Source organism: Lissotriton vulgaris, chromosome 10 (assembly GCF_964263255.1).
Source record: "Lissotriton vulgaris chromosome 10, aLisVul1.2, whole genome shotgun sequence".
NCBI classification, from domain to species: Eukaryota; Metazoa; Chordata; class Amphibia; order Caudata; family Salamandridae; genus Lissotriton; species Lissotriton vulgaris.
The window spans coordinates 1,126,198,262-1,126,211,937 of record NC_141698.1 but is presented as its reverse complement, the minus strand read 5'-3'; the positions used below and the strand labels follow the sequence as shown (position 1 = coordinate 1,126,211,937).

Below are 13,676 nucleotides of genomic sequence, written 5' to 3'. Positions count from 1 at the left end.
ACGTCCACCGAGAATTGCCCACCTTAAACTTAACCGTGGTTGGTACGATGGGGGAATAGCGTTACCGAATGTACAACTTTACTACTGGGCATCCCAACTTAAGGTACTTAACCAATGGCTCCACGCACCACACGATGACCCGGCATATCTGGCTGACAGGGCCCAATTGGGGACGCAAAGTTTGTTAGCCCCGTTATATAACCCGAGTCTCCTTAAAGGACTGCTTGGCCCTACTAAACATACAGTTGCCTTATGGTACAGGGCGCTCACTCGGCTGAAGTGGAAGGGGGTCATCACGAAACTCACCCCGCTTTGGGACACCAAAAAACTGGGTTGCCTTAGGTCCAGCAAGGGGTTCACCCAGTGGGATAATATAGGCATTTCAACGGTGGGGGATCTTTGGACGTCTTCAGGGGTGCTCCCCTTTTCACAACTACAACAACAGTATGCCCTAGGCCCCACTGAAACATATAGGTACATCCAGATAAGGCACGCTCTGCTGGCGGTGTTGGAACCAGGGACCACCATCCCGGAGTCCTCACCCCTAGAAGACAGGCTTCTTACGGACTTTCTACAGACACGTGCCACCTCACTCACATATCGCAAATTGTTGAACAATCTCCCGGATCCCCTGCAGAAATTACGAGAAAAGTGGGAAAATGAGTTAGGAGCTATGGACGAGACGGATTGGAATGCTGCTATGGCATCTCCAAGGGAGGCAGGGGTGTCAGCCAGGTTCCGGCTTATGCAGCTAAAAATACTGCATAGAGTATATTACACGAGAACCACCCTACATAGAATACATAGGGCTGAAACCCCACACTGTCTCAGGGGATGCGGGGAGGATGGTACGTTATTACATACACTGTGGGATTGCCCATTCATTAGTAGGTATTGGCAACAGGTCATGCGAACAATATCCCAGGCCCTTGACACCTCCCTTACGCCGGAGCCACGCCTCTGTCTACTGAATGTCTGGGAGGGTACTGACCTTAATCTTAGACAACAGCAGTGGGTTACTATTGGTACAATGGTGGCCAAGCGCGACGTGGCACAGAGATGGGGGGTGGCGGAAGTACCTACATTGGCATTGTGGTGCAGAACTATGGATAAATTGATGCTAACTGAAAGAACTGTATATAAAATGAGAGCTAACCCGAAGAAATGGAACAAGGTATGGGAGGCATGGAATAGATACAGAGGGGACATATGTGAACGACTGCCGGAGGATGATGACGAAGATTCGGAGGATGAGGAGGAAATGGTTGATTGAATCGAGGGGGTGCTCTGGGGAGGGATCGGAAATGTTACCTTGCTGATGGGGATTTCGACTTAGCATGGTGCTTGAGGGGGGAGGGGTATTTACCTGGGCGGTTGGGATCGGCATACTTTATTGACAGCATTTGTTCTTCTTGCTTTGTGACTATACAACACAGATGAGCCATTGAGTTTGTTTTGTTTATTTTCTGTTTTACAAAAATATAAAAATGGACTTGAAAACGTAAGATTTCATGACTTCGAATACTATATCCTGATGGCATTCCACATCATCTTTGACATTCGCTGCCGAACCGGAGGGTTGTCGGCTGAATAGCTGTGTAAAAGTACAAACTACTGCATTACCGTACGAAATGTATTACTGACTAAATGTACTATTGTTATTTTGATGATAACTGTCAATAAAAATCTTACACCAAAAAAAAAAAAAAAAGACATAGATTGGGTTAAAATAGATAGAACAATTCAAGAATCAAAAGAATCAGTACATTCATTTTATGAAAGATTACTGCTGGTATTTAAACAATACAGTGGTTATGAGCCTCTTAGTGAAAAGGATATGAGCCATTTTATATACAGATTTGTATATGGCTTGAGACCTGAAATTAGTGAAATGGTAAGAACTGGAATAGTTGGTTTGCAATCACACACTGTAGATGATATTTTGAGAAAAGCAAAATACTGTAGTGATGAGATAGAAGCTAAACAAAAGAAGCTGAAAGAAAAAGCAATGTGGGCCCAGGTGAAAGTGGCTGAACAACCAATAGCAACTTTGGGAAATAAAAATGCTGATCAGAATCAAGGAAAATTTAAAGGTAATAATAATAAACCAAAATTGATAGGAAATATAGAAGAGTTAAAACAGAAACTCCCATGTTTTAATTGTGGCGAAATTGGACACTGGAAGCGCGAGTGTAAGAATCCGCCCAGAACCTTTGTAAAAAATGCATCATTAAATCCACAGATGCAGAATGAGATAAATGAGCAGCAACAGCTACAGCGACAGGTAGTGAATCAGCAAAGTCAGTTACCACAACCGCCACTTCCAAACTGTGTAAATTTGCAGAGATACAGTACAGAAACAGGATTCAGCGGAGGTGAACAGGTAAACAGATCACAAGAGTGAATGTGCCGAATGTGTCTCAACAATTTTGGATGAAAGAAGATGGAGGGAGTGAATCTGAGGATTAATTCTGACGGTGCCTGAGAGAAGAGAAAGAGTGTGTGCGTGGAGCCACTCTTGAGGTAGATCAACCTGGTCCATTTGTAAATGGTAAAGTGAATGATGTAGAAATTACTTTCCTAGTGGATACAGGTGCTACCCGTTCTACTGTTAGATCAGTGGAAATAGAAAACCTTCCTCTGTCTGGAGAAAAGATCCAAGTAGTAGGTGTAGCTAATCAGCAAATTAAAACAGATTTAACTGAACCAGTTGAAGTTGAAATAGGTAAATTTAAAGACATGCACAGATTTGTAGTTTGTGATAGCAGTCCTGTAAATCTATTAGGTAGGGATATTCTCTGTTAAATGAACTGCGCAATATATTGCTCACTGGATGGTATAGAGCTTCAAACCTCAGAAGAAGATGGGCTTTACAAATTAACAATGTCAATGGTTGAGGCAGAAGAAAGTAAATTATTTCCTGTGTTTGATAAAAATAATTTACCTGAAGAATTAAAAGACACAGTGAATGTAAAAATTTGTGATTTCACTGGAGATGAAATGGGTTTGATGAAAAACGTAGACCCAGTACAAATATCGGTAAAACAAGGAGCAGATTATCCAAACATTCCTCAGTATAAAATAAAAGCAGAAGTGATTGAAGGAGTTATTCCTGTAATAGACAAATTCGTAAAACTAGGGGCATATTATCAAGGGGGTTTATCTCCGCTTTTTTGGCTTTAAAAGCCAAGAAAGCGGAGATAAAATTATCTCCCTATTACCTAGCTGCCGCTAACACCAGTTAGCGACAGCTAGTAGGAGATAGCGACCATCTTGGGCCCCACTTTGCATATCAGTGATATTTATCACTAATGAGATGCAAAGTGGGCGTGCCAAGATGTTAGAGACTGAAAACAGTCGCTAACATCGCCATCTCCTATTACCAACTTTTGGAGATATTCGCGCTAAGCGGGAATATCTCCAAAAGCTAACACCTGCCCTGAGCAGTTCTTAGCCATGTTATCCAATGGGAGGTGGATAACATGGCTAAGAGCATTAGCTCGCTAATGCATGAATATCGCTGACTTTTCAGCGATATTCATGCTTTGCGGCGATTTTTACCGCATTTGCGTTAAACCTTGGTAATACCAAGGTTTATTTGCGGTAAAAATCGCCGCAGCGCTGCGGTAAATATTCGTCTCTAACCAAGCAATAGCGATAATTATCGCTATTGCTTGGTAATATGCCCCAAGGTGTCCTAAAAGAAATCGAGAGTAGCTCATGTAACTCACGGATTATGGGAATTAAAAAGCCAAACTGAACTTTCAGAATTGTTCAGGACCTGAGAAAGTTGAATAAAATTGTTGTTCCATGTTGCCCAGTCGTACCCAACCCAGCGGTAATTTTATATCAAATTCCGCATGATGCAGAATGGTATACAGTTATTGATTTATGCAACGCATTCTTTACTGTTCCATTGCATCCAGAAAGCCAACAATTTTTTGCGTTCCGGTTCAAAGAGTGTATTTTAGCATGGTGTAGAATCCCTCAAGGGTACACCGAAAGTCCATCTATTTTTAATCAGTTGCTAAAGAAATCATTGGAAAATCTGGATTTACCTGGAAAATCTACGTTAGTGCAGTATATTGATGACCTCCTTGTAGCTGCAAAAACAAGAAATAACTGTGTGACAGATAACATTACTCTATTAATTCATCTGGCAGATGAGGGGCATAAAGTATCTCCTGCGAAATTACAGTTTTGCAAACAAGAAGTGAAATATCTTGGTCACAGAATTGCATAGGGAATCAGACAAGTGACAACAGAAAGAATAAAAATAATTCAAGCAATGCAACCTCCAAAAACACAGAGACAAGTTAGAATGTTTCTAGGAATGGTAGGTTATTGTCGCCAATGGATTAGTGGATTTTCAATAATCGCAAAACCACTGCAGAGACTGACAAAAGCAGACAAAAAAGACCCGATTAGCCTAACAAAAACTGAATTAGAAGCTTTTGAGCAGTTAAAGAAAAGTTTGTGTGAAGCTCCAGCATTGGGAATGCCTGATTATGAAAAAGAGTTTGAGCTGTATTGCAGTGAAAGAGAAGGATGTGCATTATCAGTTTTGATTCAAAGACATGGAAAACTGAGAAACCCAATAGCATATTTCTCAGCTGTTCTTGACCCTGTTGCAAAAGCATTACCAGGTTGCTTAAAGGCAGTAGCTGCAACAAGTGTGAGTTTGGAACAAAGTGAAGGAATAATAATGGGATTTCCTGTAAAAGTATATGTGCCACACACAGTTGAAATTCTTCTCACTAAAAGCAAAACACAGCATTTGACAAACAATAGGCTGACAAAATATGAAAAAGTTATTCTTGGATCAGACAATGTTTCAATTGCGAGATGTATGAATTTAAATCCTTCCACATTATTACCTGACACTACTGAAACAGAAATCAGAGATGAGGTTGATCATGAATGCCTGGATGTATTAGAGTATTGCACAAAACCAAGGCAGGATATTAAAGATGTCCCGTTGCCTAAATCAGATTATGTTTTGTTTGTTGATGGTTCATGCTTAAGAACAGATGAAGGTGTTTTGAGTTCAGCATATTCGGTGGGCACAGTTGCAGATGTGATTGAAGCCTCCAGTCTCAAAGGAATTTGTTCAGCTCAAGTAGCGGAATTAATTGCTTTGATTCATGCATGTGAATGGGGAAAAGATCAAAAAATTACCATAGTGACTAATAGTCAATATGGTTATGGTGTAGTCCATGACTATGGCCAGCTTTGGTCTCAAAGAGGTTATTTAACTTCTGCAGGATCACCAATCAGAAATGCTCAGTTGATCAAAAGATTGATCGATGGAATTCAGCTACCAGAAAAAATTGCAGTAGTTAAATGCACAACACATAAGAAAGGAGAGGACTACATAACAAAAGTAAACTCATATGCTGATTCAATAGCAAAATTCTGTGCAAAGCATAATGTGTCAGTCAATCGGAAAAAAAGATAATGAACATGTTTTGAACTCACTTATGCTAATATCTGTAGTTGAGACTTGGCAAGGAGTAAAACAGTTACAAGATGAGGCGAGTGATGAGGAAAAAGACACATGGTTAAAAGCAGGATGCAGACAAAGAGAAGAAGATGAGATTTGGGTTTACAAAGATGACAGAGCAGTAATGCCAGACAGTTTGATTTCTGACATGGCACGCATGTATCATGGTCCAGGACATATTGGAAGAGACTCAATGATTAGATTATTTAGGCAGATATGGTACAATCCCAAATTCAGAATAATTGTAGAATCCTTTTGTCAAAGATGTCTTATCTGCCAACAGATCAACCCAAACAGAAAAACTGTTGTAAGCATGGGAACCATAGGACGGGAGGGTGGTCCATTTACCAGAATACAGCTTGATTTCATTGAAATGCCACCTCACAACAAACTCAGATATGTTTTGGTGATAATCTGTTTGTTTTCAAGATGGGTGAAAGCATTTCCAACACGTCACAATGATTCAATTACTGTGGCAAAATTGCTTTTGAGAGAATTCATACCAAGGTGTGGTTTTCCAGTGTCGATCGAAACAGATCGTGGCACACATTTTGAAAACAGATTGTTAAAATTGATTTGTGAAGCACTAGGAATAAAGCAAAAATTGCATTGTGCCTACAGACCAGAAGCATCAGGAGTTGTTGAGCAAGTGAATGGTACAATAAAAAACAGGATAGCTAAAATGTGTTTAGCAACAGGAATGAAGTGGGCAGATGCACTTCCACTTGTTTTGATGTCTTTGAGAAGCATTCCAGATAGAAAAACAGGATTGAGCCCCCACGTGATTCTAATGGGCAGGGTCTTAAAGCAAGCATTTGTTCCAGTTGATAAACAGTTGAGCATTAATGATAGTGTCATTATGGATTACTGCAAAAATCTATCTGACGTGGTGACTTCTGTGTTCCATCAGGTAGGAACTGAAGTATTTTCAAAAGAGAAAGAACAAGCTCATGATATGTTACCAGGAGACTTGGTAAGGACAAAGGTACATCGAAGAAGGAATTGCCTAGTACCAAGGTGGCAGAAGGCAAGACAGGTGATACTGGTCACAACAAATGCAGTAAAGTGTGGGGCATTGAAAAGATGGAATCATGCTAGTCATACCATATGTGTGCCTACACCTGAGAATCCTGACGAAAAGGCGATACAACAGCTGATTCAGATTCAGAAGAAGAACCTGAAAGAAATCCAGATTCTGAAGATCGACAAGAAAGTCGAGATCTGGAAGATTCAAATGCGAATGAGGCAGTGAATGAAGAAAATAAAGAAGTTGTAATACAAGATTCTGAAGAAGAAAATGATAATGATATGCTAGATCATGTAGCAGAAGAGGAAATTGAACAAGAAGTGATTCAAGATCAAGATCAGGAGAGTATTGAAAAGCAGATTAGAAACTTTGGAAGAAGGAACGAAAATTCTGAAACTGGTGAACTGGAAGTAATTGAAGAAGAAGAAGAAGAAATTCCAAGTACCAGCTATAAAGAAGTTGCTCCTAACAAATTGAAACTGCAGAGTAAAGAAGTACCTGAATCTGAAGAAGAATCTGACACAATAAAACTGATAATTAATGAATCAGCTGATAACACAGAAAGTGAAACAGATGACAGTGGAGATGAATCAAAATTGAAAAGATCAAGGAAAAGAGCTTGGAGAGTGGAGTATAATTTGGCGGAACCGAAAAGGAGGTTAACAAGAAAAGGAGACAATTGGCCAAATGAAAACGAAGGCCTAAAATTCAAATTGGTGAATAAAGCAAAAGAGCAGGTGAATAAGATCACAAGTCAAAAAGAAGAAGACTTAAATAAGAAAAAACAAGCAGGAAAGAGAATAGAAGTGATCAGCAGCAGGCCAAAGAGAACTATAACGCCAAATCAGAAGTATAAATCACCTGAGTGGACCTACATAATTATTCCACCAGTAGTAGAAGTAAATAGTAGTCAAGTTAATTTAGATGATGAAAGTGATAATTATTGATTTTATTCTTTAGGTGACACAAGGTTGAAAAAATTGTGTTAGGTGACACAAGGTCGAAGAAATTGTGTTAGCTGGTAAACACATTTGATGTATGACATAAGGTTGAAGAAAAGCTGTTAGTAAATAAAGTTATCTGAAAAAAAAGAGGGGAGTATATTTAGTCATTTTTTAATTTTTCATTTTTTCTTTTATTTTTAGGCTTCTGTTTTGATAGTAAAGATGGCTTATACTAATGATAATTCGAGATGCTCAATTCTTAAAAGATGTTGCAAATTGTCTTTAATATGTGTAATATTGATAATTTTAGTTTGGCTAATTCTAGCTGTTATTTTTCCTTTTGGAATAGATAAAGAGATGTAAAAAGCTAATATGACTAGTAACATTTTTGATAATCATGACACAATTGATAAGACTAATAAAATTATTGTACATAAACCAGAGATTCATCAAGATAGATCTGTTGGAGATTTTTCTAGCAATACCTTTTCAAGGCTTTTATCAGAATATGTTAAGGTGATGGATGCAAAAGATTGTTACATCTGTGTGAAATTACCTACTTCTGTGTCTGAGGGTGTTACATACAATATGCTTCCTCTTACTTATGGTATAACATGTAGTGTAATAGCTAGTTTGTTTTATAAAACTGGACGTTTGGAATATTATTACTCAGATTTTGATGACATTTTTGCAAATTTAAAAGTTGTAGATAGCTTGAATAAAGTGAAACATGCTAAACAGATAAGGGAATTTTTCTTAACAGCTAGTGAACTTACTTATGAGTATGCTTTTAGAAATAATTTAACATGTAAATTGAGAACAGAAGAGAAGTCATTCTTAAATATGGTGGAAGAGAGAAGGGCGATTTATAAGCGAAATGAGATGTTAAAAACTACCAAGTCAAAAATTTGGCAAATGGAAGATGAAAAGCTTAATGGTAGAAATGAAAATGTTGCAATTCATAAAGATAAACCTGTTAGTGGAAAATGTTGTATAAGAAGAGATAATACTTTGTTCGACAAATATTTTGTTGGTGCAAGTCAATGTGAAGACACTTAACGTATTACAGGGGGTTGGGGATTTAAAGGAGGCAAAGATCCAATTTTTCCTGGAATTTATTTTATTTGTGGGAATAAAGCTTATCACAGTCTCCCAGACCACTGGTATGGGACGTGCTATGTAGGTTTAGTTTTTCCAAAAAATGTTCATGTGGATAGAAATGCAAAGGGTTCATTTGAAATTGGCAATCACCTGAATAGATATAGAAGAGAAAGCTTTACAGAAATAATGGGAGATATATTTGGTGCATTAATACCTATGGTGGGAATAGCCCTGAATGCAAACAAAATTAGAAAAATGTCTACAATTGTAGATAGATTGTCAACAGACACTGCAAGTGGATTTCAATTAGTGAATACAGAACTTATTGCAATGAGAACCATGGTAATGCAGAACCGTCTTGCACTAGACATTCTGTTAGCTATGGAGGGTGGTGTCTGTGGAATTTTGCATGTTCAACATTGCTGCACATACATTCCTGACAAAAGTCAGAATATAGAGATGTACATAAAGAATATAACTGAGATACACAGTGAAGTAGAATCTTTAGAAGAAGAGAGTTTTTCAGAACGTTTAAGTAAAAGATTTGCAGTCATTAAACACTGGTTTCAAGAGATTGGTAGTTCAATTATAGGTAAAACAGTTTTTCCTCTAATAATCATAGCTATAGTGATACTTTTGTTAAAAATTAGTTGCATGATACACAAGAGAAGAAAACATGTGATAGAAAAGAAGAGAATTTGCAAACTTAGAAAAGAAAAAGAAAAAGAAATAGAATTAGAAGAGTTTCGTAGAACTCAATATGAGAAATGCAGAAGATCAGGTGAATCTAAAGTTTAGAAATACTAATATTAAGAAAGTCCAAAACATGTTCAAGGGTTGAAAATTTATAAATTTTGGGGTATTATTTGGTGATTTAGAAATCACCAGATGAGGGGGTTTATAGAGCAAGGTGAAGAACAAGATTTTGTTCAAACTTGTGAAGTTAATCTCTCCATAACAAAGTAACCAAATTAAAAGTTTGTGGTGAAATTATTAATCAACTTAGTTTAAGAATGCATTTATCATTACACGTGGGATAAACTAATGTGCTCTATGTTGCAAACGCAAAGAAATAATAACAAACTAATCTTGTCTATTGTCTTTGTCAGTATTAAACGCAGCAGTAAAACTAATGGCATGTGCTTATTTTATGTGCTTATGTTATATCTTTTGTGATGAAAGCTCATGGAGTTCCTGCTGTACGAAAAGGAGAAGTAATTATGATGCTGCCTATATGTGCTTTGCTAGGTAACATAATTAACAGGGTTAATAAGTAAAGGGGGGGGTAACATAATGGGTCTCAATTCTTTAATTAATTGATGTCTTGTGTCTGTTTAATAATAGTTTCCAAAGTGAGGCCTAAAAGATGGTTCAGAAAAAATGGCTGACAGAGCTGCAGACGTAAAAGCTTGTCCAGAGTGAACTTATCACACATGCGCAGCTGTGAAGATTTTTGCTGCATTGTCATCGTGAATTAAAAAGCAGTTCTTTGGTCGCGTTGAACGTGCTCATGGAAAGATGACCCAAGGACAGGAACTTGATATGCCTGCCAAGGTTAGGAAGTGAAATGTTCAGAACTCGAGGAAAAGTTACTTTCTTGAGGAAGCTGAATTAAAAGACAACAGGGCTTATGTAAAGCCTGGACTTGGTCAAGAGTCGGACATGACCTAATAACTTTATCGTGGACTGACACAGGACAGCCAATGAAAAGCTTGGATTTTCATGAAAGAATGTAAAATGTAGAAAGTTTAATTAGTGAAAAAGGTATAAAGTCCGACACAATGAGCAAGGAAAAAACTCTTACTTTCCGATTCCTGAGTGTCGTGACATGCTGACCTTTGGCGCATGTAAGGACAGCTGACTTTAAGTGACTTTTCCTTTTCAGGTGAAGAGAGAAATAGTCAGGGAAAAAGATTTAGGGAATGGAAAACTGTTATTTGCTAATAATTCATGTTTCTGAGCTTGCTTTGATATGTCAGTCTTAATTTCATTTCTTTATTAAATGCTGCTCTCTTCTTTTGCAAAATAAAATAAAGATTCTAAAACGTAAATGGTTTTTCCTTATAAAAAATAAAGATAATAAAATTAGATTTGAAATGACAAGCTGTCTTGTTTATTCATGGTCTAGTTTCCATCAGTTGATCCAATCGCCTTAAGTGATTTGATTTATGAGTAATAATATGTTTAAACTCATGCTAAAGAATGATAAACTGCAGTTGTATATAATGATGTAAATATTTTGTGAATAGAGTTATAAATCAAATCACCTGATTCAGTAGCTCAAAAATTGTCTCATTGGTGTTATGGGCCTGTATAAGTGTTTAATGCTTAATGCTGAGTATTGAGGTGTTAGGTAGCGTTTGTGAGACAGTTTTTCAATCAGAGCACTGGATCAACACAAAAAAGACCCAGCTAATGTGAGACTGAAAGAGGGAAGGGGCACTGCCCCAGGACCACTAGGCGGTGTCCACACATTGCTAGAATACAGAGGGATTCAGGCTTCTTTCAAAGAATGATAGAAGGATGTACAAGGTTGGAAGACACAGAAAAGACCCAGCTAATGTGAGACTGGAAGAAGGAAAAGGCAATGTGCCAGGAGCACAGGGCAGTGCCCACACATCACTAGAGTGCAAAACGATTTTGGCATCATTCCTCTCCATGGCAAAGTCAACAGTCTGGGAAGTGCCACAAGACTCTACTGTGCCTCGGCAGCAACACTTGATAAAGGCTGACCACACCTTGTGTGTTAGAACAGTTCAAGATATTGGTAGCAAAATGACTTCTCAAGTTTTTCATAAGTCAAAGATTTGCTGATGGACGACATACAGATGTCTAAGGGACTCTATCTAGCAACAAGGTGTATAAAGCAGCAACAGATTCACATCAGGACTACGGTCAGCCAGGAAAAGTAGTGCATGTAGATGCCTTGAAACAGGGTGCATCTACACCATTTGCTTGGGCACCCTTCATGGCAGACTAAGGTAACTAAGATTTTGTGTGTCATAACCTTTCTAGGACCCATTTCTCATTTCACCCTTTCCACATGGCATAATTTCACTGTAGAATGATGTACACGAGGCTGGATGATTCTCACCTACAACGCAGAGAATTCGAACCTTCCTCTTCCTGCCGGACTTCCACACAAAGGCCATTTCTAGGAGCCGCTCATCCCCAGGGCCAAACAAGTCCCTCTGCAGCAGGGTCCAGACACTGCTCATAACAAGCTGCACAAAACAAGGAAGACACCAATGAGTCAGCTATGCAGTACCTTCTGCACAGGAGAGTGCAGTCATGGGGCAGGTTAAGCGGGTTCAGAAAACAGAGGGTCGTGAGAACGGGGCCAGAGAAATACGAACATAGATTTGGAGAACACAGCATGTAATATGATTTTTAGGCCACATTCTGACCAGTGGTCATATCGTAACCTTGACCGCCTTGTGCAAGCGGCCTTACTTTGTACAACTCAACAACCTTCTTTCTGATAACCTCTTTAAAGGGCGAGTCTTCCTCTTGCTATTCACAGTCCTCATTTCACAAGATGCCACAATATTCCAGAGACAGAATTCCAACTTGCTTCACCCTAATTTTGTGTAGCTCTATATAATATTCACCCCCTCCATGGTTCTTTAAGTCCTGTTTTGTCTGAATTGACCCTTGAGCAGAGCCCAAAAAGGAGCAAGAGGTCGGAATACAGTGACAGGAGCTTGCAAGGGCTGTGATGAAAAATAGTTGACTCAATTCAATGTTATTCGTTTTGATCGTAGGTTTAAATAAAATAAAAACATGTAGTACATTTTCAATTGCATATACTTAAAAACAATTCTTGGATAAAAAAAGAGAAACAGCAAAAAAGTGTTTTAAGAAACTCTGAATATTAAAACATTGGCTTAAAAAAATTGGGAGGTAGATTATACTTAATGCCTCTGCAGTAGTTTTGTATCGTTCATACACATTTATCCTAAATTACTAATTAATAGGGATTTTAGTGCAGGACAAATTAAAATGATGGCCCTAGTTCACGAAGCTAACTTACTCTTTTGAGCAAGTTACACTTTTGAGTAGGTGTATTACTTTTTGGCTATTCCAAAAACCTGACTGTAAATGTATTCCAAAAGCGTAACTTACATGTCTCCAACAAATTGAAGGGCCTGGGGGCTATACACTTTTGAACAACTTACACCTGAGTAGGTTTAATAATTTTTGGCTATTCCCAAACGCTTTTGGGGAAAGTCTGAATAAAATGTCAAGACCATATTGGCATTACCCCTTATTTATGGGATTCATGTTACCACAACATTTGGAAAAACTCTTCTTCAGTATTAAAGGTTCTTTGATCTTGACCCAATGTACAACCCTCGACTGTGTCCAAAACATTGCCCTTAAATGCCACATCATGTTTAGCTAAACGCAAGTCAGTAATTTACTTAGCAGACTCCCATTTATTAGCGAGGGATACATAATCTCTAGGCCAGACATTCATGATACAACTGGGTCGAAATTCAGAGCATTTTCCTTTGCATTAATTCAAAACAAGACTTACCAATTGCAATGTGACCGGCGGTGCGGAAAGCCCATAGCATTCATCGAACTAAATCAAAGACATTCTGATTGCAGCAATAGTCATTTTGCACATACACTACAAGCACATCATTGCAAAGTTCAACCAACCTGTCATCTCTGGGATCTATACAAAGGGGATCCTAAATGTTTCAACCCCGACTGAATCGCGAAGTCACAGATTAATTCTGCGGTAGATGTAATGCCATTGGATAACTTTAGGCACACCCTCCTTAACAAAAACGTGTACAGAAAACCCCGCACTGCATCAGCAGTGGGCGCTTGATTACATTTCACCTCAACCTAAGGCTATAAATTTGTTGATCAGGAAAAATATATACTTTAACTGTGCTGGCAAGATAAGCAAAAACCCTAAAAATCTAGACCACCTCTTTTCCAAATTCTCAAATGTGCAGCCATTGGGTACTTGGGAGAAGACGTCTTTATATGATAGTCACTCTCTATAAAAGATGCACACTCTTCCATGAACGTCTGAACCTCTGCACCCTACTAGGCCACCAGTAATGTTCTCTAGGGCGCAGCC

General features: G+C 38.4%; 1 protein-coding gene across 1 annotated transcript in view; it reads right to left on the bottom strand.

Moving 5' to 3' along the window:
- Positions 1 to 13,676, bottom strand: part of LOC147689434 (exocyst complex component 1-like) — a 1,248,358-nt gene that overhangs the window by 1,023,424 nt on the left and 211,258 nt on the right. The window contains exon 3 of the mRNA XM_086939926.1: positions 11,670 to 11,799. Within this exon, the coding sequence (XP_086796052.1) occupies positions 11,670 to 11,799 (130 nt within the window). The remainder of the gene's footprint in view (positions 1 to 11,669; positions 11,800 to 13,676) is intronic.